The sequence below is a fragment of the Chlorella variabilis genome (genome assembly GCF_000147415.1).
Source record: "Chlorella variabilis unplaced genomic scaffold CHLNCscaffold_8, whole genome shotgun sequence".
NCBI classification, from domain to species: domain Eukaryota; kingdom Viridiplantae; phylum Chlorophyta; class Trebouxiophyceae; order Chlorellales; family Chlorellaceae; genus Chlorella; species Chlorella variabilis.
The window spans coordinates 1,032,531-1,058,575 of NW_005435080.1; the positions used below are offsets into that span (position 1 = coordinate 1,032,531).

The 26,045-nt window shown below is 68.7% G+C and overlaps 7 protein-coding genes across 7 annotated transcripts in view; 3 read left to right on the forward strand and 4 right to left on the reverse strand.

Moving 5' to 3' along the window:
* Positions 1-4,584, reverse strand: part of CHLNCDRAFT_51859 (hypothetical protein) — a gene marked incomplete at both ends in the record, with an annotated part of 8,471 nt that extends 3,887 nt beyond the window's left edge. Inside the window, 8 exons of the mRNA XM_005848434.1 lie at positions 179-396; positions 679-897; positions 1,100-1,213; positions 1,437-1,503; positions 1,722-2,239; positions 2,474-2,596; positions 2,800-4,206; positions 4,449-4,584. Coding sequence (XP_005848496.1) covers positions 179-396; positions 679-897; positions 1,100-1,213; positions 1,437-1,503; positions 1,722-2,239; positions 2,474-2,596; positions 2,800-4,206; positions 4,449-4,584 — 2,802 coding nt within the window. The remainder of the gene's footprint in view (positions 1-178; positions 397-678; positions 898-1,099; positions 1,214-1,436; positions 1,504-1,721; positions 2,240-2,473; positions 2,597-2,799; positions 4,207-4,448) is intronic.
* Positions 4,585-5,078: 494 nt separating this feature from the next.
* CHLNCDRAFT_59656 (hypothetical protein) lies at positions 5,079-7,882 on the forward strand. The gene is made up of 7 exons (XM_005848244.1): positions 5,079-5,121; positions 5,299-5,363; positions 5,458-5,515; positions 5,924-6,016; positions 6,669-6,801; positions 7,004-7,152; positions 7,475-7,882. Exons 1-7 carry the CDS (start codon positions 5,116-5,118, stop codon positions 7,712-7,714), a joined length of 744 nt encoding a protein of 247 aa, XP_005848306.1. The 5' UTR covers positions 5,079-5,115; the 3' UTR covers positions 7,715-7,882.
* A 249-nt stretch (positions 7,883-8,131) lies between these two features.
* CHLNCDRAFT_22249 (hypothetical protein) lies at positions 8,132-9,471 on the reverse strand (the record flags this gene model as incomplete). Its single annotated transcript, XM_005848435.1, is given in 7 exon segments — positions 8,132-8,221; positions 8,359-8,494; positions 8,648-8,736; positions 8,753-8,754; positions 8,870-8,984; positions 9,171-9,225; positions 9,332-9,471. The coding sequence occupies 7 exon segments, from the start codon at positions 9,469-9,471 to the stop codon at positions 8,132-8,134; spliced, it is 627 nt and encodes a 208-aa protein (XP_005848497.1).
* Positions 9,472-10,731: 1,260 nt separating this feature from the next.
* On the forward strand, positions 10,732-12,474 carry CHLNCDRAFT_35138 (hypothetical protein; the record flags this gene model as incomplete). The annotated part of the gene is made up of 6 exons (XM_005848245.1): positions 10,732-10,803; positions 10,941-11,052; positions 11,268-11,328; positions 11,521-11,750; positions 11,936-12,013; positions 12,160-12,474. The coding sequence occupies exons 2-6, from the start codon at positions 10,945-10,947 to the stop codon at positions 12,472-12,474; spliced, it is 792 nt and encodes a 263-aa protein (XP_005848307.1). The 5' UTR covers positions 10,732-10,803; positions 10,941-10,944.
* A 2,445-nt stretch (positions 12,475-14,919) lies between these two features.
* CHLNCDRAFT_22310 (hypothetical protein) lies at positions 14,920-16,225 on the reverse strand (the record flags this gene model as incomplete). The annotated part of the gene is made up of 6 exons (XM_005848436.1): positions 14,920-14,959; positions 15,061-15,143; positions 15,284-15,341; positions 15,470-15,606; positions 15,738-15,959; positions 16,052-16,225. 6 exons carry the CDS (start codon positions 16,223-16,225, stop codon positions 14,920-14,922), a joined length of 714 nt encoding a protein of 237 aa, XP_005848498.1.
* A 942-nt stretch (positions 16,226-17,167) lies between these two features.
* On the forward strand, positions 17,168-20,269 carry CHLNCDRAFT_51862 (hypothetical protein; the record flags this gene model as incomplete). Its single annotated transcript, XM_005848246.1, has 10 exons — positions 17,168-17,258; positions 17,437-17,570; positions 17,704-17,805; positions 17,959-18,120; positions 18,393-18,501; positions 18,664-18,948; positions 19,176-19,305; positions 19,536-19,743; positions 19,933-20,057; positions 20,254-20,269. The coding sequence occupies 10 exons, from the start codon at positions 17,168-17,170 to the stop codon at positions 20,267-20,269; spliced, it is 1,362 nt and encodes a 453-aa protein (XP_005848308.1).
* A 1,734-nt stretch (positions 20,270-22,003) lies between these two features.
* Positions 22,004-25,722, reverse strand: CHLNCDRAFT_144962 (hypothetical protein; the record flags this gene model as incomplete). Its single annotated transcript, XM_005848437.1, has 15 exons — positions 22,004-22,076; positions 22,258-22,351; positions 22,528-22,660; positions 22,845-22,938; positions 23,075-23,153; positions 23,366-23,513; positions 23,680-23,751; positions 23,881-24,011; positions 24,174-24,335; positions 24,504-24,580; positions 24,738-24,885; positions 25,123-25,216; positions 25,330-25,426; positions 25,529-25,602; positions 25,708-25,722. 15 exons carry the CDS (start codon positions 25,720-25,722, stop codon positions 22,004-22,006), a joined length of 1,491 nt encoding a protein of 496 aa, XP_005848499.1.
* Between the last annotated feature and the right edge of the window lie 323 nt (positions 25,723-26,045).

Below are 26,045 nucleotides of genomic sequence, written 5' to 3' on the forward strand. Positions count from 1 at the left end.
GGGAGGGCGAGGAGACCGGGAGGTGTGCGTGGATGAGGGAGAGGACAGAACCGCACAGACACAGACACACACACACAGGACCACCGCCACGCACACACAAACACTCTCACACACACGCGCACGCATGCACGCACACAAACAAGCGCGCACGCACACACAACACGTATGCGCCCCCCACCTTCTGCGCGCCCATGTGGTGGTAGTTGACGGAGCAGAGGGCGTGGTCCTCCACGTGCCAGCAGAAGGCGGAGAGGCAGGAGCCGACGTAGAGCCAGGGCACCATGACGCCCGTGATGAGCTCGCCGCGCAGGCCGGGCAGGTAGCGCAGCACGGAGGAGGCGCAGCGCGGCATGTTGTTGATGTTCCAGGGGTGCTCCGCGTACCGCCGCTCCTCCTCTGCGGTACAAGGGGGAGGGGATGGGAGGGCGCAGGGGACGGGGTGGGGGGCTGGCGTGCCGGCGGCGCTGAGCAGGCAACGCTGCCGCGCTGCCGGTGTGGTTGAGATTGGGGAGCGGGGTGGCGGGGCGTGAAGCGGGCAGGGGTCGGCAAGGGCGGCGCGTGAAGGACGCAGGAGGGGGATGGGTGTGTGCGCAGAGGGGCGCGGGGGAGCAGCAGGGCTGCCAGGCTGGGCGGGCAGGCGGGCTGGCTGGGCGGGCGGGCGCCGCATGAGGCCCTCACCATCCGCATAGCCCGGCAGCTCCGGCGCCGCGCCGCCGCCCGCCGCCGCCGCCTGCCTGGCCAGGTGCTGCTCCAGCAGGCGGCGGCGCCAGAGGGGCAGCGGGAAGCCCGAGCCGTGGTGCCCGCTGTCCACATCCTGGCCGTACAGGCTCTCCACCACTTCCTCCGGAGACTCCACAATTCGCCAGAACTCCGCCTCGATCTGTTCGATGCTGGGCTCTGCAGGGGGAGGTGGAGGGTGGTTGCCGGCGGGGCAGGCAGCAGGGCGGGCGGGAGCAAGGAGCGGCGGGGATGTGGGCAGGAGTGCAGCGGCAGCTGCGTGGGAGGTGTTGCGCGCGGGGGAGGCGGCAGCCCAGGCACACACACACACACAAGCACACGCGGCGCCCGCGGCACACGCAGGCGCGGCACGGCCGGGCACCTGGCTGGGTGCAGAAATTGGGGAGGGCGCGGGGGCGGCGCTGCGAGGTGCGGGCGCCGCGCATGGCGGCGGCGCCGCCGCCGCCGCGCGAGCTCGACTGCGTGGGCAGCGGGTCTGCAGCGCACGGCACAGCAGGCATGGCACGCGCTTCCTCAGGGTGAGGGGGCAGCATGACTCGATGGGGTAGCGCATGGGGCGGCGCCACCTGCCACGCTGCTGCAGCCATCTGGGCCCTCCTGCTTGCCTCCCCATCTGGCCCTTCCTGCTTGCCTCCCCAACTGCACACCCACCCCCTCTGGCGCCACCCGCCTACCAAGTCGCCCCCTCCCTCACCCACCTGAGAAGTGGACCTCCTTGGCCCAGTCAGCATAGGCAGAGAAGGAGCGCAGCGTGTGCTTGCGCTCCTGCAGGCGGCAGGCCAGCAGGCGGCATGGCGGGCGCTCAGCCGGCGGTGTGGGTGCCTGGGAGGCTCACACGCCGATGCCCTGCTGCCGTGCTGCGCTTGCGCTGCCCGGCGAGCAAGGCAGCCTGGCTGGCAGGGTGGGGCTGTCTCTCCCTCGCTCCCTCCCTCCCTCCCTCCCTCCTCCCCTCTCTCCCTCCTCTCCCTCTCTGCCAAGCTCACCAGGTGCGGGAACCCAAACTCTAGCGGCGGGGACGAGGGCGACTTGGGCGGCGCGGCGGGCGGGTCTGCGGCAAGCTGAGGCGCCGGCGACGGCTTCGGCGCGCCGCCGGCCTCGCCGCCAGCGACATCCACCTCCATCGCCTCGCCTGCCTGCTGCTGCTGCTCCGCCTGCTGCTCTGCCTGCTGCTCTGCCTGCTGCTCTGACTGCTGCGGCTGCTCTGCCTGCCGCTCTGCCTGCTGCTCCGCCTGTGGCTGCTGCGGGCCGTCCCCAGCGCCGCCATCGGGGCTGCCGCCGCCCCCCAGGGACGCGGCCGCCATGCGCCCACTGCCGCCAAACATGCGGCCGCCGCCGCCCGCCGCGGGCGCGGGGCTCTGCGCCGGCGGCGTGTCGGGCGCGCGCGGCGGCGGCGCCGCGCGGCAGCACAGATGGCTGGTGAACTGCTTGCGCACGGCAAAGCGGAACGACTCCATGCTCAGACCGTTGGTGCCTCGCTCCAGGGCAAAGGGAGGGTCCCAACCTGCGCCGGCAGGCACGGCGGGGCGACACGTGAGCAGCAGCAGGCGGCCACGGCACGGGCAACACCAGCCAACCGCGCGGCAGCAGAACACCCGCCACGCTGGCGAGCCGGCGAGCAAGCTGAGCAGCCGGGCTGGCCGTGCGTGCCCGCAGCAGCCCGGCATGCGCCGCAGGCGGCCGCTGCACGCCGTCCCGCGCCGCGCTAAAGTATCCCCCCCGCGTTACGGGCGCCCACCTGGCGGCGGTACGATGTGCGCCACGCCGTACTTCTCTGCCTGCGGCTTGATGCGGGAGATGTAAGCGATGGGGTCCCGGAACTCCTCGGCAGTCGGCCGGAAGGTGGGCGGCGCCTCGATGCCTGCGGGCAGACGCGCCGGGGCAGGGGTGGGCAGCGGGTAGGGCAGGCGGGCCGGGGAGGCGAGCAGGAGGCAGGGAGGCTGGGCAGGTGGAGGGGCAGGGCAGGTAGGGGAGCAGGCACGCTGGGAAGGCGAGCAGCGGCACGGGGCGAGGCGGGGCGCCGTGCTTTCCATCCCAGGCGGCAGCCACCAGGCGACGCCGCACCTGTCTGGTAGTGCCCCTTGGTCGGCTTCCAGCGCAGGCGGGGGCGGGTGAAGGCGGGGTCGCGGGCGCGGCACGCGCCGCACCCCGCCCGAAGGTACCGACACTTGGCACAGCCGTACAGCACGTCCACGGCGGCGCCGCGGGGGCGTGGCGGCTTCTCGGCAGCTGCCGTCCTGGCCGCGCCGCCCTCCGCCTTCATAGCGGCCGCCGCTGGCTGCGGCCTTGCGGCTGCTGGCAGCGCTGCTGCTGGCAGTGCGGCGGCTGCTGGCTCGACCTTCACTGCAGTCGCAGCAGGGGCTGCGGGCTGGCCTGCTGCGCCGGCCTGCGCTGCTGCCGCTGCCGCTGCTGCCTTGGCCTGGGCTGCTGCCGCTGCCGCTGGTGCCTTGGGCCGCGGCGCGGCAGCTCCCCGTGCGGCCGCCTGCGCCGCGGCGGCTGCCTGGAAGGCGGCGGCTGCCTGGAAGGAGGGCGGCAGCATCATGGCTGCGGTGCCTTGCGCCGCCGTCAGCGCCGCCATCTGTGCCATCGCTGCCAGGGGGTGCATGGCCGACACGGCAAACGGCAGGGATAGCCACGGCGCGGCGCTGCCAGGCTTGGGCCCCGCCGCGGCGCCGGCCTGCTTGGCGGCTGCTGCTGGAGCGGCCTCGCCGGCGCTCGCGAGCGCCGTGATGGGCAGGGTGGGCAGCGGGAGTGGCAGCGGCGGTGCTGCGCCCGCAGCTGCCGACGGCAGCGGGAGCGGCAGCGGCAGCAGCGGAAGGGCCGCGCTCGCGTCGGCCGGGGGTAAGGGCAGCGGCAGCGGCGGCAGGGCCGCGCTGGCATCCTGCGCCGGCAGCGGCAACGGCAGCGGCGGCAGGCCTGCGCTCGCGCCTTGCGCCGGCAGGGGCGGCGCCGCGGGGGCTTTGGGCGGCGGCGCGGCGCGAGTGCGGGTGCGTGGCGCCGCCGGCGGCGCCACCAGCCCTTCCTCCAGCGCCGCCGCAATCGCCTCCTCTGTGTCCAGCATGTCTGGATCCTCTGCCCTGCTGTGCCGCTGCCGCTTGGGCCGCCCGCTGGTCACCGTCTCCAGCGGGGCGGCGGCCGAGGCGCGGCGCCGGCCACTGGAGCGGCGCGCGGGCGCGGCGTGCCGCCAGCCGCCGCCGCCCCGCCAGCCGCCGCCGTCATCGCTGTCGCCGTCGCTGGGGATGGCGCCTGCATCCGGCTCCGAATCCTCCTCCGACTCATACCCATACTCCTCCTCAACACGCAGCAGGCCGGCAGAGGCGCGGCGCGGGCGACCCGACGGCGCCGCCGCCTCGGCGCCGTCGTCGCAGGGCACGGCGGCCAGGGGGACAGCCTCCTCGTCAGGCCAGGTGCCCAGCTGGGCGCCGGCCTTGACGGCCGACGCGAGCTGCCGGCGACCGCTACCAGGGGCGCCTGCAGCGGGCGGCGGCGGCGGCGGGGCAGGTGCCAGCGGCGCACCGTCAGCCTCGCAGCCTGGGCTGGGCATGCAGGGCAGTGCCCGCATGCAATAAGGGCAGCTCCAGTGGCGGCAGCTGACCGGCTGGCGGACCGTGTGGAGATGCCAGTACGGCTGTTGGGCACCCACACATGCAGCCCGGGCGCCTGGTGCATGCCATGGCCAGCCTTCAGCATGCGCACAGGCACCAGAAGCACACCTGGATCCATCCTGTCAGCTGCCACCCCGGTCGCAGTCCCGCCGCCCGCCGCCTGCTGCGGCGGCGCCTCTGGCAGTGGCCCAGAGTCCTCAGCGCCGCTGTCGCCTCGCTGATGAGCCCCTTCCTCGGGAACCATGCTGGTCGCTGGTTCCTTGGGTTGGGCTGGCGCCCGAGGGCGCGTTGAGGGCCGTCACGCAGCCCTGCAGTCGACAGGGGGGTTAGCACACGCCGCGAGCCGATCGATGGCTCGCTCGCGAACCCATGCTCCCCAGGAGCGACAGTGCGGGTCGCTGAGGCTCTTCTGGGCGGTAAATAGCGTGCGCGTTGGCACTGGCAGCCGCAACTCGGGGGTGCAACCCGCGCAGCTCGGGTCTTTTTTCCAACAATCTAGTAGTTCACAGGAGCACAATCGACAAGCCGCGGACCTGTGTTGTTCCACGGGTTGGGGTCCCAGTCTGCTGGCACGGAACGCCCTGTCTGGCAGTGCAAACGGGTCGATGTGACGTGCACTACACATGCATTAACTTACGGGCAGCGCCGAGCGACACCGACGTCCCACTCCCAATGCCGGGGTCATGCCAGCTAGGCGGGGCCAAAACGGGGGTCCCCGCCTGCCCCTGTCCTTTGGAGCCTCGCTGCAGCAGTCGCTGGAGCGAAGGGCGGCACCATGAAGGCGAGTCTGGACTGAGCATGACCGCTGGGCAGCGGGGGAGGCATGGAGGAGGGCTGCGGGCGGCTGGAAGCAATTGGGGACACCTCTGTCACTGCAGCGGCCCTTTCTGGAGCCGCAAGCGGGCCGTGGCGGCCATGCACTCGCGCCGCTCATCCGCTCCTTGCTGTTGCCCTGCAGCTCAACATCGCATTCCCCAGTACGGGGTGCCAGAAGAAGCTGGAGATTGAGGACGATGCCAAGCTGTGAGTGGCCGGCATGAGGCTGCATGGCCGTGGGCAGCCCCCAGCGGGGCTGTGGGGCCGGGCTCACACCTCTCCCCGCCCGCCAACCCTGCAGGCGTGCCTTCTACGACAAGCGCGTGTCGCAGGAGGTTGATGGCGAGGCCCTGGGCGAGGTGCGTCCGCCTGCCGCCGGCACCCTTGCCGCCGTATGCTGCTGTGCTGCTGTGTGCGAGCTGCGCAGCTTCAGATGGCTCAGGTGCAGCAGTGCAGCTTGGCGAACCTCCAACCAGCACAGCAGCCTGGCTGGAGCGCAGCCAGAGCGGGAGGTCCTTGCAGCTGGGCAAGGGGCAGCGGCAGTGCGGCCTGGGGACAAATGAGGTCCTGCAGCTCCGAGAGAGCCAGCAGCACGCGGGCATGGCGGCAGCACCGCAGGCAGCGGCCCCGCAGCCGCAGCCATGGTTCGCAGCCGGCCAGCATGCGAACCCTCCTCAGCAAGGCTGCTGCTGCGGGCGGCGGCGGCGGTGGAGGTCGTCGTCACTGCTCACCCGCCTGCCTGCCTGCTCCTGCTTGCCTCCCGCCAGGAGTTCAAGGGCTACGTCTTCAAGATCATGGGCGGCCAGGACAAGCAGGGCTTCCCCATGAAGCAGGGCGTGCTGACTAACGGCCGCGTGCAGGTGCGCATCACCGCCTGTGCATGTACCGTGCCGTGTGCCGCCTCGCTGCTGCCCTGCTGCGCTGCCCTGCTGCCCTGCTGGCTGCGTGGCGCGGGGCAGTAGGATGGTGCGCAGCACAGGACACAGCGCGGCAGCAGGACTGGCGGCGGCAGGTGGCATGCGAGGCCTCCAGACAGCACAAACGGCAGGCTGGAGGCAGCGCTCGGCAGCAGGCGGGCGTATGGAGGAGCGCAGCGTGGCAGCAAGGGCGCCTGGATGAAGGGAATGGAGCAGCGTTTGACCGGCAGCCTGTCAGCATGCGTCGCGACGTGTCAGCAGTCATGCAGCTCACGCTGCTGCAGCGGTAGCCTTGGGCACTTGTGCAGCCTTGGATTGAATGCCGTCGGGGGCAGCGCACTGGTGCAAGTGCCATTTTGCAGCGGGGACGCTCGGCCTCCGCTGTGCTGCTCGGAGCTTGCCTGACAGCTGGGCAGCCACTGGCAGCTGGCAGCGACAGTACCAGCAGTGGGTGCAGCCAGGCAGCATGGCCAGCACCGGCTCTGCCCCGCTGCGCTCCTCGACTGTTGGCTGCGCCACCTGCGCCCGCCGGCACAGGTAGCAGCGCATGGTGGCTCACGCTGCGTGCCTCCCTCCCCCCTCCCGCGCTGCGCAGGTGCTGATGAGCCCCGGCGACCAGTGCTTCCGCGGCTACGGCCGCCGCAACGGCGAGCGCCGCCGCAAGAGCGTGCGCGGCTGCATCGTGAGCCAGGACCTGTCGGTGCTCAACCTGGTGATCGTGAAGAAGGGTGGGTGCCCGCCTGGCTGGCCTCGCACACACACACCGTCTGCTGCTGCTACTGCTGGATCCTGGACGCGCGCTGCCGGCTGTCCCCGCGGCGCGGTGCTGTGCCTGGCCTGGCTGCTGCCGGCTGTCACCGCTCGCGCACCCCACGCGCGTCCGACCCGCCTGCGTGCGCCCCCCCCGTCCTTGCCCCGTGCCCCCCGCAGGCGAGGCCGAGCTGCCCGGGCTGACGGACGAGGAGAAGCCGCGCCAGCGCGGCCCCAAGCGCGCCTCCAAGATCCGCAAGATGTTCAACCTCACCAAGGACGACGACGTGCGCCACTACGTGAAGATCTACGGCAAGAAGGTGGAGAAGGTGAGGCGGGGGGAAGAGGGGGAGGTGGTGGGATGGTGTGAGGGAGAGGGTCCACCCCACAGGAGGAGCTGGCACAGGAGGCACAGGAGGAGCTGCTGGAGGAGGGAGGGTGGGCGGCGGAGGAGCCGGGCTGGAGCAGGCGCGGCAGCGGGAACGGGGCGAGCTGGCGAGGCGGCCATTGGCTGCCGCCGTGCGTGCGTGCTGCCGTGCATGCCCCCTCCAGCTCTTCACCCCGACCCTGTCCCCGCAAGGACGGCACCCTTGGCACCTGCGCCTCACAAAACCCAACCGCCGCCTGCACCCCGGCCCCCTCCGTCTGCAGAACGGCAAGACCAGCGTCAAGTGCCCCAAGATCCAGCGCCTGGTCACTCCCCAGGTGCTGCAGCGCAAGCGCCGGCGGGCGGCGCTGAAGAAGGAGCGCATCACGCGCAAGAAGGCGGAGGCGTCTGAGTACCACAAGCTGCTGGTGACGCGGCTCAAGGAGCAGCGCGAGCGCCGCTCGGAGTCGCTGGCCAAGAAGCGCGCCATCCGCATGGCCTCGGTTGCGTCCAAGGAGGCGTAGAGGAGCGCCCCCGGCGAGGCCCGTGCCGGGCCAGCAGCAGCAGGGGCGCGGCGGCGGCCGCCGGCCCCACACCCACACCCCAGCGCGTCGCCCCGTGCGACGCGCAACCCCCGCAGGCGCCGCGCTGCATGTCGGACATGAGCTGCACCGCTTGTAAACTGGATAGCTGAAGAACTGGACAGCTGGACCGGAGGCTGGCTGGTCTGGTCTGGTCATGAGAAGTGGGGGCTGCGGGGGGAGGCTGGCCAGGAGCGGAAGGGAGGCTGCCGCTCCTGCAGCATTACATGCAGGGGCAAGCAGGGACGAGCCATGGTGCAATGCACGGTGTTGAACTCTGCCAGTAGCAGTCTACAGCAGTGTCGCGGTGGGCGCCTCAGCTCTTCCTCGTGGCTGCGTGCCTCCCCGGCTTCCGGCACTTCACGCCTGCCAGCCGCGCCGCAGGCAGTGCACCCTGGCAAGCGCGGCCATGTAGTCGCCGCTGCCCTTGGCGTATGCTGTCTGCGCCGCCTGCGCAGAGCAGAAGAGGGCAGAGGGCGCTCGAATGATTCCGCCGCAGCGGCAGCTGCGCTGTGGTCGATGGAAGCGAGCAACCAACAAGGCACCAGCACGCCGCCTGTGCCACAAGGGAGGGCCTTTTGAGGCACCTGGGTGATGGCCTGCTGCGCCGCCGCCGCATCTCCGTGCGCCTCGTGCCACAACCCCACATACAGCAGCGCGTAGAAGGCGTCGTGACCCTGCTGGTCGCCGCGGGCCGCCTGCGGCCAGGCAGACGGGCGGCGGCTGGGCAACACAGCCACCTGGCGGCAAGATGGCTCAGTCCAGGCCTTGGGTGCCCTTCACCAACCGTGACCGCAGTCAACCGCTCTGTGGGCCCAGGGCTGAATGGGCATGACATGCCAGCCAGGCAGGCAGCAGCCAGGAGCAGCAGCAAACGGGCTCGCCTGCAGGATGCTGTCTGGCTGCGCCCCGGTGCGGAAGCACTCGTACGCGGCGCGCATGACGGGCCGCGAGTCCCTCCCCACCTGCAGACCCATCGACGGCTGCGCCGTCAGCCCCAGGAGAGGTGCACCGAGGCATGCCAGGCCCAGGCCTGCAACCCACACCTGCGCCAGTAGCAAGCCTAGCAGCCTGCATGCCAGCAGCCTGCGGCCGCACTTGCCTCTAGAAACTGCTGCCGCGCCTGGTCTGGCCCCAGCAGCTGGGCCTCACACAGGAAGGCCCAGATGGATTCCTCGGTGTCGTTTGGATTCACCGCCACATCGTCACGGAACTGCGGCAGAACAGACAGGGATGCGGGGGCATGCTCACGGCCAGTTGTTCCATTGTATATCAAAACCGTGGCACCAGGAATGTGCATGCAGTGGAGGGAATGCCGTGCCGTGACTGGTGGCTGCCTTGCCCGCCACAGCTGCTGCCGGGCGAGCCAGGTGCACAGGAGGGTGGAAGGCGGGCGCACCTGCTTGGCTCCCTCCTCAAACTGGCGCAGGTAGTAGAGGGAGAGGCCCCGCTGCCTGCACAGCGGCAGTGCAAGGGAGCTTGGACAACCTTGCATGGGTGTGGCGCGGCTCTCCGCAATTCCCCACAACCGCCATTGGCCCTTTCGCCTCTACCCCTCACCAGAGGTACGGCCTGATGGAGGGGCCAGCCGCCATGGCGGCATCGAAATCTGCAACTGATCCCTCCACATTGTTTTCCCGGAACTTGGTCATCCCCGTGCGCACCAGCGTGTTGGGGTCTGCTGCTGCCGCAGCCGCCATGGCTGCCGCGCCCAGCGCCCCCGCCGCAAGCAGGCCGCCAGCCAATGCAAGGCTGCCTCCCGCGGCCGCAAGCAGCGCTCGTCTGCGTGTAGCGAAATGTGCAGTGCATTAACGCCGAGTTGCGCTTCGTGCTGCTTTTTCTCTAGAAACCAGCGGAGACGAGCCAAGCGTGCACAGGCGGGAGCGGCGGGCACGGCGCACCTGCCGGGCTGTGACAAGCCCGCTGCAGGCCGCCCAGCGACAAGCCTGGCTGCTGATCGTCGAGCTCGAGGCCTCTGCGTGGAAGCCTGGTAGCCCTGTGTGGTTGGGGAAAAGCGCAGTGCCTGCATTGCCGGTGGCAGAGGCGGAGAGCTTTCCGATGGGATGTTTCGACTGTTAAAGCAATGCTAGCAGACTTGGAAAGCTTCTTTGCAACATCGTGCTGCGTGCTGTGGGACCAGCAGTTGGCGCCGCCCGCCGCCCCGCCGCCCCGCCGCCCCGCTGCCCGCCGTCTGCTGTGTGCAATTCGAGTCCGTTCTTGGACATGTTACTGCCTTTGCTTTGTTTTGATGGTGTCACCATCTTTGCTGTGTTGGCATGAAGCGATGAGTGACGAAAGTTGGGGCGTGGTGCCCCAGGTGGTGGCAGGTAGGTCGCGTTTGTGAAAGTGGACGCCCACTCTGACGGGAATGTGGTGTCCCTGTCGTCTTTTCCTGTTACATCGGCGTGTATGCGCCTAGTAGAAGCAGAGCAGGAAAGGTCTCACCGATCCCCGCCCAGCACGCTGCCGGTGCCGCCAGTGCTGCACCTGGGATGACCAGGCATCACCTACCGATCACTGGCACCTGCCGATCCCTTGCAATTGCCGAGTAAACAGTAGGCAGGCAGTTGTTAGCATAGGCCCTATGCTTGCCGCCGTGCGCCCGCCTCGGCTGGTTTGGGGCGAGCCCCTGCGCCTGCTGGTGCATAGCGGCTATGCTCGGCGGGGCCATGCACGCAATCAGAACCGTCCCCGGGCCCAGGAGAGCTCCGAGGGAGAGCCAGACTGGGAGGCAGAGGTCGCCCTGTTCAAGCAGCGCACGATGAAGCCCTCCCAGCTCGAGGTGCAAAGGAAGATCGAGTTGGAGAAGGTTGACGTGGGCAGGGTGAGTGCAGAGAGGACAGGGCTTGGTGCGCCGCCGCTGCCGCAAAGGCGCCGGAGGCACCCGCTCAGCTCACGGCCTGCCCATTGTCTTTAGTTCTTCTGCCTCCGCTGCAGGTGCTGTACGCCAAGGACAATGTGGCCATCATCGAGGGCCTGAACAACGACGCCGATGTGGGCACCTGCCTGGCCTTCTCCAGCGGCGCACGCGGGTGAGAAGGCGGCGTATCCCCGGTGGCTCCTCGCCGCGCCGGGCTGGGCAGAGCAGCTGGCTTGCAGCAGCACCTGTTGCTGCAGCGTGTGGGCCACAAATCCCCGCCCCTCTTCCTCCGCTCCTGCCCTCCCGCAGCGTGATGCTGTGGCGCCGCTCGGACAACGTAGTCTTTGCGCTGCTGCTGGGCGGGGCGGGGCTGGTGTCCGTGGGCGACGGCGTGGAGTGCCAGGTCAAGGGCATCTTGCAGGTGGGATGACGGGCTGGTGCGCACAGCAGCCGCATGCCCAGGGTCCCAGCGCCGCTGCATGCACGGCTAGGCCGGAGCTTGTTGCAGCAGCCAGCCAGCCAGCCGGCACCACCACCGCCTGCCTCCTGCTTGCCGCATCTGCCGGCCCTGCCTGCGCTGCCTTCGCCGCTCCATCCGCGCCCGCCTGCGCCTGGCATGCTGGCTAGTGTGTGCAGGTGCTGGACGACAAGGAGGGGCCCATCACCAAGCGCGAGTATCAGGAGATGCTGGTGCCAGGTGAGGCAGGGGGGCTGGTAGGCAGGGGCCCGGCAGGGTAACTGGCACGGGGTAGGGGCTCGGCGGGGGATTGGCACGAGTAGCATGAAGAGGAGGACGCCGGCATCAATTGTTTTCCCTTTCCCACGCACCCCGACCTGCTCCCTGGCCCTCCATCCCCACCACCAAGCACACGCCACCCTCCTCCTGCAGTCGGCGAGGCGCTGGTGGGGCAAGTTGTGGACTTCCTGGGCCGGCCCTACCCGCTGCAGACGGCCGCCGAGCCGGCCGTCGCCGCCGCTGGCGGCAACAACGGCCACGCAGCGCAGCAGAAGCACGCGGCGGCGCCGATCGGCGCCGACCAGCTGCTGCCGCTGCTCAACGGGCAGCCAGACATGGAGAGCCGGGAGCAGATCAACGAGCCGCTGATGACGGGGGTCAAGGTGCGGCCCTGTGCCCTGCAATCTGGTGCAGATCTGCGAATCTGAAGAGCTCTTGCGTTGAGGAGTGTGCCGGCCCCTGCACCAGCATGATGTCGCACTCTTGCAGTCAACATGTCCCTGCACTCCTTTGGGGGCTGCACACACCCTGCGTAACCTATTTGCTGCTGCCGCCGGCCGGGGTGCAGGCGTTTGACATCCTGACCCCGCTGGGGCGCGGCCAGGCGCAGCAGATTGTGGGGCCGCAGGGCAGCGGCAAGACGCAGGTGGGGCCGCAGCGCCCGCGCGCTCAAGCCTGCCAGGCAGCAGGCGGCCCTGGCTCTCCAGCCTGCCTGCCTGTGCATCATCCTGCTGTGTCCACCTTGCCCGTCTCATGGGACCCCACTTGCCCTTCTTGCCCGCGCGCCTGCAGCTGTGCATCGATGCGGTGATCGGGCAGCGCGGCACGGGGGTGCGGTGCGTGTACGCCGCCGTGGGCGCCAGCCACGAGCAGCTGCGGCGCACTGTGGAGCAGCTGCGGCAGCACGGCTGCCTGGAGTACACGACGGTGGTGGCTGCCACAGGGGACCGCCCGCTGGGGGAGCAGTACGCGGCCACGCTGACGGCGTGCAGCATCGGGGAGCGGGTGCGGGATGAGGGCGGCCACTCGCTGGTGGTTCTCAATGATGTGTCCGTCATGGTGGGTGGGTGGGGTGGAAGGGCTGCTGCTGCACTGGCATGCTCGTAGTGCGTGCGGCGGTGTGGGAAGGGGTGTTCCCCTTGTGAGGTGCACTGCGGTACTGCCTGCTCGCAACTTGCTCCGGCGTGCCGCCGCCTGATGGCCTCTGGCGAGCCAACCTGTCTGCCTCCTAGCTGGCAACAGCGCCGTGCGGGCTGCTGAGCCATGCGCTGCCTGCCTGCCTACCTGCCTGCCTGGCCCGGCCGCTGCTCCTCGCTGCCCCGCAGGTGCGCATGTGGGAGATGATCACATTCGCCATGGCCTCCCTGGGGGCAGCCGCGCAAGCAGGTACGCCTTCCGCCTGCTGCCGCCCTGCTGCTGCCCCTCCCGCTCCCACCTTGTGCTGCCTCGCCTGCTGGTGCACCTGCTGCCACACCCTAGCGACCCATATTCCGCATCATGCTTGCTCAGGGCAGCTGCCTGCTGCTCCGTCCACCCACCATCGTTTCGACGCAAGCCTCCGCCTGCCCCGGTACCGCCTTTTGCAGCCACCGAGGCAGACGTTGGAGAGCTCAAGGCCGCCACTGCAGCAGCAGCAGCGGCGCCTGGCACCGACGGCCAGGCGGCGCAGGAGCCGGAGCAGGAGCAGCAGGGCGCCGGCTCGGCGTCTGCCTGTGAGGCAGAGGCGGAGGAGGAGGAGGAGGCGCCTGAGGAGCTTGTGGAGTATGAAGGCATGCTGGTGTCGGCGGCGGCGGCGCAGCGGCGCAGGTTCTTCTCCAGCCTGATCCAGCGCGCGGCCAAGATGCACCGGCGCCTGCGCGGCGGCACCATGACCCTGCTGCTGGTCACCCCCGGCCTGCCCGCCAGCGGTGAGCGGCAGTGGGCGCTGAGCGGCATGCGCATGGCATGGCTGCGTGGCATGGCTGCGTGGCATGGCTGGCCCTTGGGCAAGATAGGAGGAGCCGGCTGCCCTGGCCTCCGCCCACGGAATCTTGCCAGCGCCGACCGCGCTCCACTTGCGCCCGCTGTGCGCGCTGCGTGCCACGCCGTGCATGCTGTGCAGGCGAGTCGCGCCGCGCCCGGCAGAAGGTGCAGGCCTACAAGCACCTGAGCGCGGGGCAGAAGGCCAAGCTGCTCGCGGCGGTGGAGGCGCGGGAGGCGGCGGGGGCGGGGCGGCAGGCCGGGGCCCAGGAGCTGCGCACAGAGGTGGTGGAGGAGTTCATGTCGATCACAGACGGGCAGGTGGTGCTGCGGGCGGCCTGCGACCCAGGTGCGGTTTTGTGTGGCCGGGGCGGGGCGCCAGCCTGGCGCCAGCCTGGCGGCAAGCCCCGTGTTGGGTTGGCGGGGCTGCGCAGCCCTGGCTGGGCTGGTGGGGGGCCCTCCAGCATCGGTGATGGGCCCGCACCCCGCATGCTGCCCCACTGGCGTGTGTGCTGCCTCCCTCCCAACGCCCCGCCGCACACTGCCGCCACCACTGCATGCCAGCCCACGCCGGTCGGCCTGCCCTGTGTGCCTCGCAGTGACGGGCGGCGTGTCGGTCGACCCCCAGCTGTCTGTGTCCCGCATCGGCTCCCGCGCTTTCCACCCCGCCCTGGAGGCGCTGGCACCAGCTGTGCGCCTGGACCTGGCGCAGGCGGCGGATGCGGCCCGCTTCTCCGCCTCTGTGGACGACCCGGCCGTGGAACGGGCCCTGCTGCGTGCGGCGCTGGTGGCGGCGGCGCTGCCCCAGCCGCAGCGCACCACAGTGGCGCTGGAGGAGCAGGTGTGTGTGTGTGTGTGTGTGTGTGTGTGTGTGTGTGGTGGTGCGCGTTTGGATGTGTGCTGGGCAGGGGCAGGGGCTTGGGGTTCTCGTCGCAGCTGCACATATCTCTCGTGCCCCACCAACTTCCACCTTGATCTCACACACGCTCGCCCTCCCTGCCCCACCTGTCTTGTAGGTGGTGCAGCTGCTGGCCCTGCAGCGCGGTTTCCTGGACGGCACGCAGCCGGAGGAGGTGGCCGCCCGCCTGGCGCGGCTGACGGCCGCGGTGTGGCAGGCGGCGCCCGCTGCCATGCGCGAGGTCGCAGACAGCAAGCGCCTGACGGCGGCGGCGGAGCTTGCGCTGCTGGAAGCGCTGCAGGCGTGCAGCAAGCAGCTCAGCACGGCATGACGCATGCATGCGTGGGAAACACGCCTCGAGACACATCCGCTCGAGCGTGCATGGCAGCCTCTTTCTGTGCATCTATAACCCTGGTGCCCTACCCATTTCATTGGCGGTGCTCACATTTGATCCTGCTTCTGATTTAATTCTTAGCAAGCTGGCCAGTGGGGAGTGCAGGGCAGTGATGGAAGTGAGCGGAGGCAGTGTGGCCATGGAGTGGACATGGCCTGGACAGAAGCAGAAAGGCCGAAGGGCATCAAATCAATGAAAACGTGGATTGGTGTGTTCCCGCCAGCAGGGAGCAGAGAAAAAGGCCTGCCCTATGATGTCAACTTGTCAGAACACAGCGGGGAAACAGGCTGTGGCGGCTTGCTCAGCCGTGGAACCAGGCCGGGGCCTTGCCAGGGTGCCACCTGCAGCGAGCGCCAGGCGAGGCAAACGGGTTCACTGGTCACAGGGCCAGCTGCGGGATTGGGTGGGAAGGACATGCAATGCTCAGCAGCGGCCCCCTCACTTGATGTTGCACCCGATACTGTTCTTCACGCGCCGCTCCAGCGGCCGGCCCGCCAGCGTGCAGTCCAACGCATGCCTCAGATCCTCACCTGCACCGCCGCAAACAGGCAGCGGCAGGGCTCGGCGGCGTGCAAGCAAAGGGCACGCTCATGCACACACATCGCATGCGCTGCCTCGGCGCCTGCAACTCTGGCCGGCAAGCGCTTGCGTGTCCCCGCCTGCACCGCACCAGTCACCGGCGCGTCGCCGCCGTACTTGCTGGGCCGGCTGTCATCGAACTGGCTGCAGCGAAGGCAGGGGAGGGCCACCGATGCAGCACGGCCCTATCGAGTGCAGCTGCTCCCCCTGGCGCCATCAACACCAGCAGCGATGCGGCATCACTGCCATGTCCTGTCCGCCGCCCCACTCACCCATGGTACGTCAGCTTCAGCTCGCCATCGAAAACGTAGAACTCGGGGGTGCAGGCGGCGCTGTAGGCCTTTGCCACATCCTGGCTCTCGTCAAACAGGTACGGGAAGGTGTACCCCTGCGCCCGCGCATCCTCAGCCTGCACCCCACGGCCGGCAGCGGCGGCGGCAGCGCTGGCTCGACAGGAGCCGGGGTGGCGCCGGGGAGCAGATGCAACGCTGTCTGTCGCAGGCGGCGCCGCGCTGGCTGCAATGTATCGGGCAGGCTCACCATGCTGTCTGGCCCGTCCTGCGGGTGCGTCTCCACGCTGTTGGAGCTGATGGCCAGCACCTTGACACCCTTGCCCTGGTACTCCCGGGCCAGCTGCGTGATGGCGGGCTTGAGGTGCACCACAAATGGGCAATGATTGCAGATGAACATGATCAGCGTGGCTGGCGCCCCCGCCGCGTATGCAGACAGCTTGACCGTCACGCCCGTCAGCGGCTCCAGCAGCTGCAGGCAGGCGGGCAGGCCCGGGCGGCGGCACCGTTTGGCTGCGCACGCAGGAGAACGGCGGCTACCGGCGGGTCCAGGCCCTTGCTCACCACGAAGTCTGGAGCCACGGTGCCCAGGGACACCTCCTCATTCTCCACACGCACAGCTACCACCTGCGGGGCGCCGCGCGCGTGGCGCCGCCCCGGCCGGGCGCGGAGCGCCTGCCGCGCGTGCACCGCCGGCCTCTCCCGGCAATTGAATGTCCGGCAGAAGGTCTGCTGCATGCGCGCAAGCTGGCACCGGGCCTGGGCCACCGCAACAGTCATTGTGGCAATTTGGTTGCCACTGAGTGCCAAGAAAGGGAGTTGATCAGGGTGCGATGCCGGTCGGAGCGCCGATCAAACGCCCCATCAGGATTGGACCGGTGCTTTGCTGGCGGCCTCGCTGGCGGCGCCTTGCCGCTCTGGACAAGGCATCATGGCAGCAAGAGGCAGAGCCCCAAAGGCGAGGATATGCATGACAACTAGAAATTTGATTTGCGTGGGGATGGCATGACAGCACTTTCTGCCATCCTGCCGGGCCTCTCGCATCGCAGGCTGCGCAAAGGGTCCCCCCTTCTTGCGCTTGTGGAAACAGCAGTAAGTTCACGCCACAGAAGAGTCTAAGGGTGCGTTCCCAAACTCAGAAGCCTGGCGCTAGCTCATTAGAAGGGTCCGCGTAGGCAGCTGCACCAGTGCTGCCTACTGCCCCACACTGCCCCACACCCAGAGGGCTAGTCGACAAGCGCTCCAGCTCTGGCGCCACACCAGTGCCGCTCAATATTTGGTGGAGCGGCAGCTTGCAGGCATGCACGACACGGCTGCTGGACGAGACTCAGACCAGATGGAGGCTACGCTCGCAGCAGGAGCAGGCGGCTGCCCATGCACCTCGGGGCTGCCGCTAGCTGCAGGGGTCCACAGAGCGGTTCAGTGCTTGCCGCATGGCTCAGTGTCGCCACAGCCCAGCGCCTCATCCTCAGCCACATGCCATTGGACCATGGCAGTGGAGCCAGCCTGCCAGGCCCGGCTCCATGAAGTAAGACGCCACCGTACCGCTCCCGCCCTGCTGTACATGCTTTGGCGCGGTCCCCCACAGGGATCGTGCATTCTCCAATTGTCGGGGGTAGTTCAGTCGCTGCTGAACAGGTGCTCCCTGGGGCTGCCGGCTGATCGCGCCACCCCGCCCCGATGGCGGAGCAGGTGGAGGCGCTCTTCGCCCGCCTGGACACCGCGGTGAAGAACGGGCAGAGCAAGCGGGGGCTGAAGGCGGCCGATGAGAGTGAGCGCCTGCTGGCTGCTGGGCCCTGTTGCGTTGTGTCGCCCTGAACATACGTGGGATGTATGACAGCCTGCATTAGCCCCGGCTGGCCCGGACTTCCACCCCCGCTACCGCCACCGCCGCCGCTGCCAATCTCGACGCCCGCGCCGCTCTACCTCGCCCCCACCGCTCCTCGCAGTCCTCAAGCTGGCCCCGGGCGACGAGGATGCGCTGCGGTGCAAGGCGGTGCTGCTGATCGAGTCTGGAAACCATGAGGAGGCGCTGAAGCTGGTTAGCCAGCCGCCGCTGGCGGCGAGCATGGCGTTTGAGAAGGTGCGCACTGGAGAATACACTTTCGCTTGGCAGCAGGGGAGCTCAAGCGGGTGGCAGACTCCCCTGGCAAGCCGGCATGGCAGCAGTTGGTCAGGTTTGTGTTCCTAAGACCATGCTGCGGCCCCATGCGCAGGCATACTGCCTGTACCGCCGCAGCAAGCTCCCAGAGGCGCTGGCCGCTCTGAAGGAGGTGCCTGCCGACAAGGAGGTGGCACGCCTGCAACTCGAGGCGCAGGTGGGGCGGATGCGCCGCAGCATATGCAGCACTGCGCAGCCTGCCAGCACCCGGCTGCAGCCCATTGCATTTGCGCATGAGCCGCAGATGCCTGCTGCCAGTCCAATCGCATGCACAGCACCCAACTCCCTCCCCACGTCTCTTGCCCCGCAGATTCACTACCGGCTGGGCGACAACAAGGAGGCCATCGCTCTGTACAGCGAGCTGTTCCGCAGCCACAGCGCGGAGAGCCGGGAGGTGCAGACAAACGTGGTGGCGGCGTATGTGGCGGGCGGGCGAGCCGGCGAGGTGCCCGCTGTCATGCAGGCGATGAAGGTGGGAAGGGGAGCGGGCGGGAGGGTGGCGGGATGGGTGATGTGTGGTGGATCGTACATGGATGGGGACGCCAGCAAGAGGGGCGTGGTGGTGCAGGAGGGGTGGCAGGAGCGACGGCTCTTCGGCCACGGCTGTGCACCCTGCTGATGCGGCCGCCGCGGGTCCTGATGCCGCTGTGGAATGACTGCCGTTGCCACCACCAGGTGGAGTGTGGATCCACCACCCATGCTGTCCCCATGCCCGCCTGCCTGTCCCCCTGCACCCGCCCCCAGATCTCAGCCAAGGACAGCTTTGAGATTGCCTTCAATGCCGCCTGCGGCCTGGTGGAGGCGGGGCAGCTGCGGGCGGCGGAGGAGCAGCTGCAGCTGGCGGTGCGAGTGGGTGAGTGAGCGGGCTGCCGGGGGAGGTGCCTGGGCATACGTGTGGAAGCGTGTGTGTTGAGGTGAGGGCGGTTGGGGCCTGGCGCAGCGCCGCGTGAGCGGTTGCGTGGCAACAGTCTGCTGACATGATGTGATTGATGTGACTTGGCGAGGGTTCCTGCAGGCGAGGAGGCTCTTTATGACGAGGACCTTGGCGAGGATGAGGTGGCGGCTGAGCTGGCGCCCGTCACCGCCCAGCTGGCGTACGTGGCCGAGCGGCTGGGGCGGCGCGACGAGGCCGTGGTGGGGTATGAGGGCGTGCTGGCTCTGGGCCTGGACGACGCCAACACCGCCTCGGTGGCCACCAACAACATGTATGCCGGCCTGCTGGCCGCCGCCACCTCGGCCACCAGCCGCAAGGTGGCGGGGGAAGCCGTGAAGAAGCTGGACGCCTTCATGGAGCGCAGCGGTGGGTGGCGGCAGGCATGGGCAGGGGTGGCGGGCTGGGCCTCTGCAGGGCAGGGCAGGGCAGGGCAGGGCCATGGGTGGCAGGACAGGGCTGGGCAGGGCATGCGCCCCAGCGTGCGCTGCCAGGGAGCAGGCAATCAACGGTTTGCAGCGGTGCACCCAGCAGCAGGACGGCTGGCATGTTGACGCGCGCTCTCCTCTGCGTGCGGCGCCCCTCGCCCCCTGCAGGCGGCATCCTGCGCATCAAGGCGGGCCTGGAGTCTCGGCTCGGCGCCCCTCAGCGGGAGGCGCTGCTGTGCAGCTATGCCGGCGCCGCGCTGCTGGCCAACAAGAACGACGTTGCCAAGGAGGCCATCAGGTGGGGGCGGCGTTGCGCCCGGCTGCCTGTGCTTTCGTCGCTCGCTTGCCCAGCTGCATGTGTGCACTCCCGGCTGCAGTAGTGCCCGTGCGCCGTGGCGGCGCGGCGGCTGGCTGCGCAGCGTGCGCCCATGCCTCCCTGCGCCAAGGCGGGCCAGGGTCTGCCCGAGCTTGCCGACTTGTATCACACCACCCTGCACACCACGCCCTGCACCCTCCCCTGCTGCGCAGGTCGATTGAGAAGCAGCTGCCGGGCGCGGCGGCCACCGCCATGCTGCAAGCCTCGCTGTTCTGGCGGGAGGGCAAACCGCGGGAGGCGGATGCGGCGCTGGCGGCGCTGGCGGCGGGCGGCGGCGGCGGGGCCTCCGAGGCGGCGCTGATGAGGGCGCAGTTGGCGGCGGCGCGCAGCGACCCGCAGCAGGCGCTGCAGCACCTGTCGGTGCGCCGCCGCTGCGGCTGCTGCTGTGTCCTTGCTGCTTGGTGCCAGGCAGAGGCGTCCCTAGGCGGGTTGCGTGCGCGTGAAGCTGCTGTGGCAATGCCAGGAGATGGCTGCAAATGCAGGCATACATGCCAACGAAGAGGGTGCCAACTTCACCCCCCCTCCGCCTCCCCCTGCTTCTCTCTGCAGTCCATCTCTGATGCCGCCTGGCAGGCCCGTCCCGCCGTGCTTGCCACCAAGCTGGCGCTGCTGGAGGGGCAGGGGCAGGCAGAGGAGGCGGCGGGCATGCTGAGCGCGGCGCTGCAGCAGTGGCAGTCGGGTGAGCGGCGCTGCGGCGCCCTCTGCGCCCACCCTCGCCCTGGCTGGCACCCCCCCCCTGCTTGGGCTCCACTCGCTTGCTCCTGCACCCCTGCACCTGCCCTCGAAAAGTCATTTGCTGTGCGCTGAGACTTGCTCCGTGTGCCCCTGTTTGTGCCTGCCGCCCCGCCTGCAGCTCCCGAGTCCCCGCAGCGCAGCGCTGCCGTGAGCTGGACCCTGAAACAGCTGGCGGCGCAGTGCCTGCGGCAGGGCGCGCTGGAGCGGGCGGCGGCGCATTACAGCCAGCTGATAGGCCTGGACCCATCCGCCCTGCATGGTGCGCGGGGAGGGTTGTTCAGATGGCCTGCAGCTTGGCCGGCGCCCAGCAACGCGCTGCTCCACCAGCTGCAACATCTAGGCATGCGCACATGCTTGAGGCGGCTCGGTGGCCGAGCGCGCCCGCTCCAGCTCCCCAGCGCGAGCAGCAAGCATGCAGCTTTGGGCCCGCTGCCTCCTTACCCCCCACCTCACCCCGCTCCCGCTGCCGCCTGCCCTTGCCGTTGCCGCAGACGCAGAGGTGCTGTCCCGGTATGCGCAGCTGGCGGCGGCATGCGCCCCGCAGGACGCCGCCGGGCTGGCCAGGCAGCTGCCGGGCGCGGCGGGGAAGCTGTCGGCGGCGGAGCTGGACGCTCTGGAGAATGCAAGCATAGGTGGGATGGGGGGTTAGTGTTGTGTAGCGGCGGTGTGTGGTGTGTGTCGTGGATGGGTAGGATGAGTATGTGGGTGGGTAGGGAGCGGGAGGGACAGCCGACCCCGCCGCGTTATGGGCGGCATGCAGTGTGCCACCTTGTTGCTCCCAACCGTCACGGTGCGCCCCGCCCTGCCCTCATATTCTCACACACACGCACACTGGCGCTGTGCAGCGGTCACCAGCGTGCGGCGCAAGGCAGTGGAGGAGGCGGCGGCGCCCGAGGCGCAGAAGGCGGACGGCGCGGCTGCGGAGCACAAGAAGCGCAAGCGCAAGCGGCAGCAGCGCCTGCCCAAAGGGTGGGGGCATGGTGGCCAGCTGGCGCCAGGGCTTCTTCGCGAGGCACTGCTGGCTGTGTGTCGCACTGTCTCCAACCTGCCTGATCTGCCTGCCTGTCCCTGCTGCAGGTTTGATCCGGCCAACCCGGGCCCGCCCCCCGACCCCCAGCGCTGGCTGCCCAAGTGGCAGCGCTCGGATGCCAAGAAGCTGCGTAAGAAGATGAAGGGCAAGGTGATTCCGGGAGAGCAGGCAGCTCCTGCAGCTTGGTAACAGCTGGGTTTGTGATCGTGCGATGCAGCCAGGGCGTGATCCCCAACCATGGTGCGCCGGCCTGCCTCCGCCTGCCCTCGCCTGGCGCCGCAGGATGCTGTGAAGGGCAGCCAGGGCGCCGGCAAGGTGGATGAGTCACTGGACAGGACCAACGTGCCAGGTGTGTGTGTGTGTGTGTGTGTGTGTGTGTGTGTGTGTGTGTGCGTGCGTGCATGCTTCAGGGTTGAAATGGGCTGCAGCTGTACAGCACTGGGCCTTGTTGCCTACAGGGAACGTCCTGCATGCAATGCGGCGACCTGTGCTGCAGGAGGCCAGCCTTCCTTGCTGGGCATGTGCCATTGCCAACAGTGCCGGCCCTGTTCTGTCGCTGCTGCAGACGAGCCTGAGGCCAAGCCCAAGGCGCCTGCCCGGCCCGCGGGCGGCAAGGGCGGCAAGAAGAAGGGGCGGCGGTGAGCGACGGCTGCGCCGTGCGTCACATGATGCGGTTGCACATATTGATGTTGTACGTCACATTGATGCGCTTGCAAGGCTTGTAACTGCTGCGTCCGGAACAGGCCACAGCAGCTGAGATTGGGGGAGGCGTGCAAGTGCATGCAGAGGCAGGGTGCAAGCCGTGGCGCCCCGTCTGGTGCGGGGCGTGCGGCCGGCCGCATCGACGGCCGCAGCTCACTGCTGTGCCACCGCGGCATGCTGCGCCATGGCCAGGGAGGAGCGCTGCTGGCTGCGCGCCTGTGCGATCCTGTATCAAGGAGAGTGTTGGCAAGGCAGGACGAGGGAGGGCGAGGGCGGGCTCAAGATGGTGCTGCCAGCAAACCGCTGCAGCAATGTAGGTGCAGGAATGTACCTGTGTACACACACACACACCGACAACAACAACAGTAGCTCCCTCCCTCCCTCCCTCCACCCACCCACCCACCCACCACTTGGCAATGTAGTGCTCCTCAAATGCACGCGCCGCGGTGACCGAGGGCGGGTCCAGCGGGTGGCTGAACATCAGGTCCAGATGGTGCGCGCCTGCAGGGGGCGGCAGGCAGCGGGCGCCGCACACCACGCGGCACATCCCGTGTGCACCAAACAGGCGCGCGGTGCGACATCCACCGCCATTCCAGCCACAGGGCTGGGCCACCCATGGCTCCAACTCATCTCGCCCTCACACCCCACGCCCCGATCCCCACTCCGCCGCCGCCCACCTTCCGGGATGACCACCGCCACCAGGTCGTTTGCCTGCGATATGTTGGCCAGCACGCCGCCGCCGCTCCACGGGTCCAGCAGGCCGTTGGAGAAGACGATGTTGGAGGCTGCGCCCAGCCGCTTGCCACCCCACTGCGGTAGAGGTGCGGCGACAGCCGCGGGAACAGCCGCGGGCAGGCGGGCAGGCTCAGAAGGAGGAGGTGGGGTGGAGTGGCAAGCCCAACGCTGGTGCAGGGTGGCCCTGGCTCGCACATGGACCCACAGCCAAGGAATCTCCCGACCCGAGATGTTTGAGCCAGCCGCCTGCGCTCCTGACCTCGATGGTTGCCCATAGCGGGCGTGGCTCCACACCCCACCCGTCCTTGCAGTCCTGGATGGCGGCCTTGGTCGAGAAGGGCTCCTCCCAGAACCTGTGGGGCAGGCAGCAGAGCACAGGCGGGGAGTGGTTTCGGCGAAGCAACATGAAAAACGGGAAAACACAAGAAACTCCAAGCAAACCAAGCAATGGGTCCGCCCGGCTCCCGACCACCCCACCCCCCCACTCACATGTCGTGCACCCCATCCTTGGAGAACACCTGGAACTGCTCCGTGCAGTACTGGTAGCCCCAGAAGTCGGCATCCTCGTCTGCGGGCGGGCAGCGGGGGGCAGCGCAATGCATGCGGGTGTACCACATGGGTGTGCAAGGGCAAGGTCTAGGTGTGCGGGTGGGGGCGGCATGGACACCTGGAGACAAGCTCGCAGCCAGCAGACGGGGCAGACGGCACAGCCAGCCCCGCTGCTGGGTTCGCACGCCACCCCCGCCCCGCCCCGCCCCGCCCCGCCCCGCCACAACTCACCGGTCTCCGGGTTGGGCCCTTGCTTGAAAGAGAAGCAGGGCAGGTCGCCGGTGTGGTTGTAAAACACGCCCGCAGCCCGTGCCAGCCCCTCCAGCAGCGCCTCACCATCCAGCCCGGGCTCAGCCAGGTGGCCACACGCCACACGCACCTGGAGCCAGCACGGGCAGGAGCACCAGCGGTTTTCAGGAAGGATGCAGGCCGAGGGCTGCCCTGCACGCTGTGTGCTGCTGCCCGGCAGCTAATCCGTGGCAGCCCAGGCAAAACGCAAGCCAACCAGCACCGTTGGCAAGCCGGCAGCACCGGCGCCGTCGCACCGGGAAGGCAGGCAGCGGCGGCTGCGCCCCATTGACAATATACACAGAAGGGTAAGGATAATTGCCCATCGCCTGCAAGTGGTTGGCCAGTGCGCTGCCAGTCATTCGCAGCAGGAGCCAGACCGACGCAAAACCAAGCGATGCCCCAGGCTAGCACGGGTGCCAACCGATGGATGTGCCAAGCCCCCACCAAGCCCCCACACGTGCTGCACTTGCCAGGTAGTCCCAGGCTGAGGAGGCCCAGTCGCACAGCGCCGTGGCATCCTCCCCGCTTTCCACAGCGGATTCGGGGCACAGCCGCATGGCGGCGCTGATCGACTGCCGGCCCTCCTCTGCGCGCCGGGCAAAGGGAGGGACAGGCGCGGGCAGCTGAACCAGCCGACACGCCTGCACTCACAGTGCCCCTTATGCAGCATCCTCCCACAGCAGTGCCTCCCAGCATTCCAAGAATGCATACCACCACCACCACCGACGTTTCCCTCCCTCCTGCTCACCGGAGCTCCCCCAGCGGTCCAGCAGCTTCCACGCCGCCCTCACATTGTCGGCACAGGCCTCGGCGCTACCTCCCTCAGGCGAGGCGTCCTGGGTGACAATCTTGGCAAATGAGCCTGGGTCGTAGGGAGGATTCTCGCCCTTGTATGTCCAGATGGGGGCTGCTGGTTGTGTTCAAGGGAAGTAAGAGGCGAGCGCAGTGCAGGCAGGCACAAGCACGCAGTGAGCAGCCTGGCGTGCCATGGGGCTGGGAGCGCACGGCATGGCTTGCAGAGGCTAGGACAGTTGAGAAGGCAAGCGGGCACCCTCCCTGTGGTCTGACCCACCCGCACCTGACCCTGCAATCACTCCATCCACCAGATGGGGGTACTTCATTCGGAACCAAGTGCCCAGCATGCCGCCATAGCTCCTGCCCGTCACAAGGAGCAGCAGGATTTGGCAGCAGCATGGCGGGCATGGCGACGATCAGCAAGTCGCAGGAGGCCGCGGCGCAATGCCATGCCGCACTGGCCGGGCGGCGGCGAGGCAGTCACACCACCACCACCACACAGACCGCAGCCACCCACCCTCCAAAGCCGATGACTGGCACGTCAGGGTCCCCCAGCTCCCGCTTCAGTTCCCACAGCAGCGTGGCATAGTCGCCCATGGCCTGCTCGCTGGTCAGCCACGCCATGTGCTTGCGCAGCACGCTGGCAGGGAAGGGCTTGGACTGGCCTGCAGCGCAGTGCAGGCGGCAGCGAGAGGAAGTGGCAGCGGGCGTACGGCGGCGAGTGGACGGGGTGGTTGGCAGCCCGCCCCTGGCCAGGCAGACCAGCGGCTGCTGTCAACAGCAACTTGCTGGCAAGCCCGACAAGCTGCCACCCAGCCCCTGAGCATCCATTCTGCACAAGCACGCCGCCTTCTCACATCAGCAGCGTACACCCCATGCCACCCACGGCATCACACGCGCACCGTAGTAGCGGTGCTCTGCAAACACCAGCATCGCATCGTACTTTGGCGCCAGCTCCCACATCAGCCCCGTGTTGTTCAGGTACAAAGTCACGTCCTGTACGGCAGCAGAGGGGGGCAGGGCGGTGCAGAGAGGGCAGCCGGCGCTGGTGAGCTGGTGGTGCTGCAGCTGCGCACGCTCGGTCGACACAGCAGACAGCACTGCCGCACCGCTTCGTTGCCTATGTACAGAAAGACGGAGCCGCCCGGCCGCCAGTACTCGTCGCACACGAAGAAGCGCTGCTTGAAGTAGGTGGGGTTGACCCAACTGCAGCAGGTGGCGGCAGGGCAGTGATGGCGGCAGTGGCAGTGTGCTCCTCCTCGCCCTGCGATTGTTTCGGCGCTCGATCCTCCCAACCTTCCCGCTCACGTGAAGTGATCCAGCCGCGTCTCCCGCCACCTCTCCTTGCAGCGCTCGATCAGGGGCTTCTCCCCCACTCCCTGCTGCGGTCCAGCGTTCCGGGTGCCCCTGGAGAGCTTGTAGGGCCCAATAGGAGGATGTCTGGCCTCGCACGCGGCCAAGCAGCAAAGTGCCACGGCCAGGCAAACCCTGCTGAGCGCCATGTTGGGCTGTATAGCCGCCTGACGAGCCCCCAGAATGCCACAGGATAGCGCTGAATGCGGATGATAGACTGTGGTAACGCACACGTGCCTAATGCGGGCAACTCATGCGCGCCGGTGGCGGCGGTGCACCACGGCAGCGTCCCACTCTGATCGGACTGCCAACTGCGAAGGGCCTTACATTCCTATTGCTGCCAAGCATTGCGTCACAACCAGGGCATAGGCGCAGCTTCAGCGCATCATGGCATGCGACAGGTGGGGCAAGGAAATGCAGGGAAAGGGTAGGTCAATGCAGGAATGAAATGAAAACAGCAGCGGAAAACTGA

Coding starts and splice junctions, on each gene's coding strand:
- CHLNCDRAFT_59656 (XM_005848244.1), top strand. Junction 5,364..5,457: donor ATTGAGGACGATGCCAAGCT/GTGAGTGGCCGG, acceptor CCAACCCTGCAG/GCGTGCCTTCTACGACAAGC. Junction 7,153..7,474: donor ACGGCAAGAAGGTGGAGAAG/GTGAGGCGGGGG, acceptor CTCCGTCTGCAG/AACGGCAAGACCAGCGTCAA.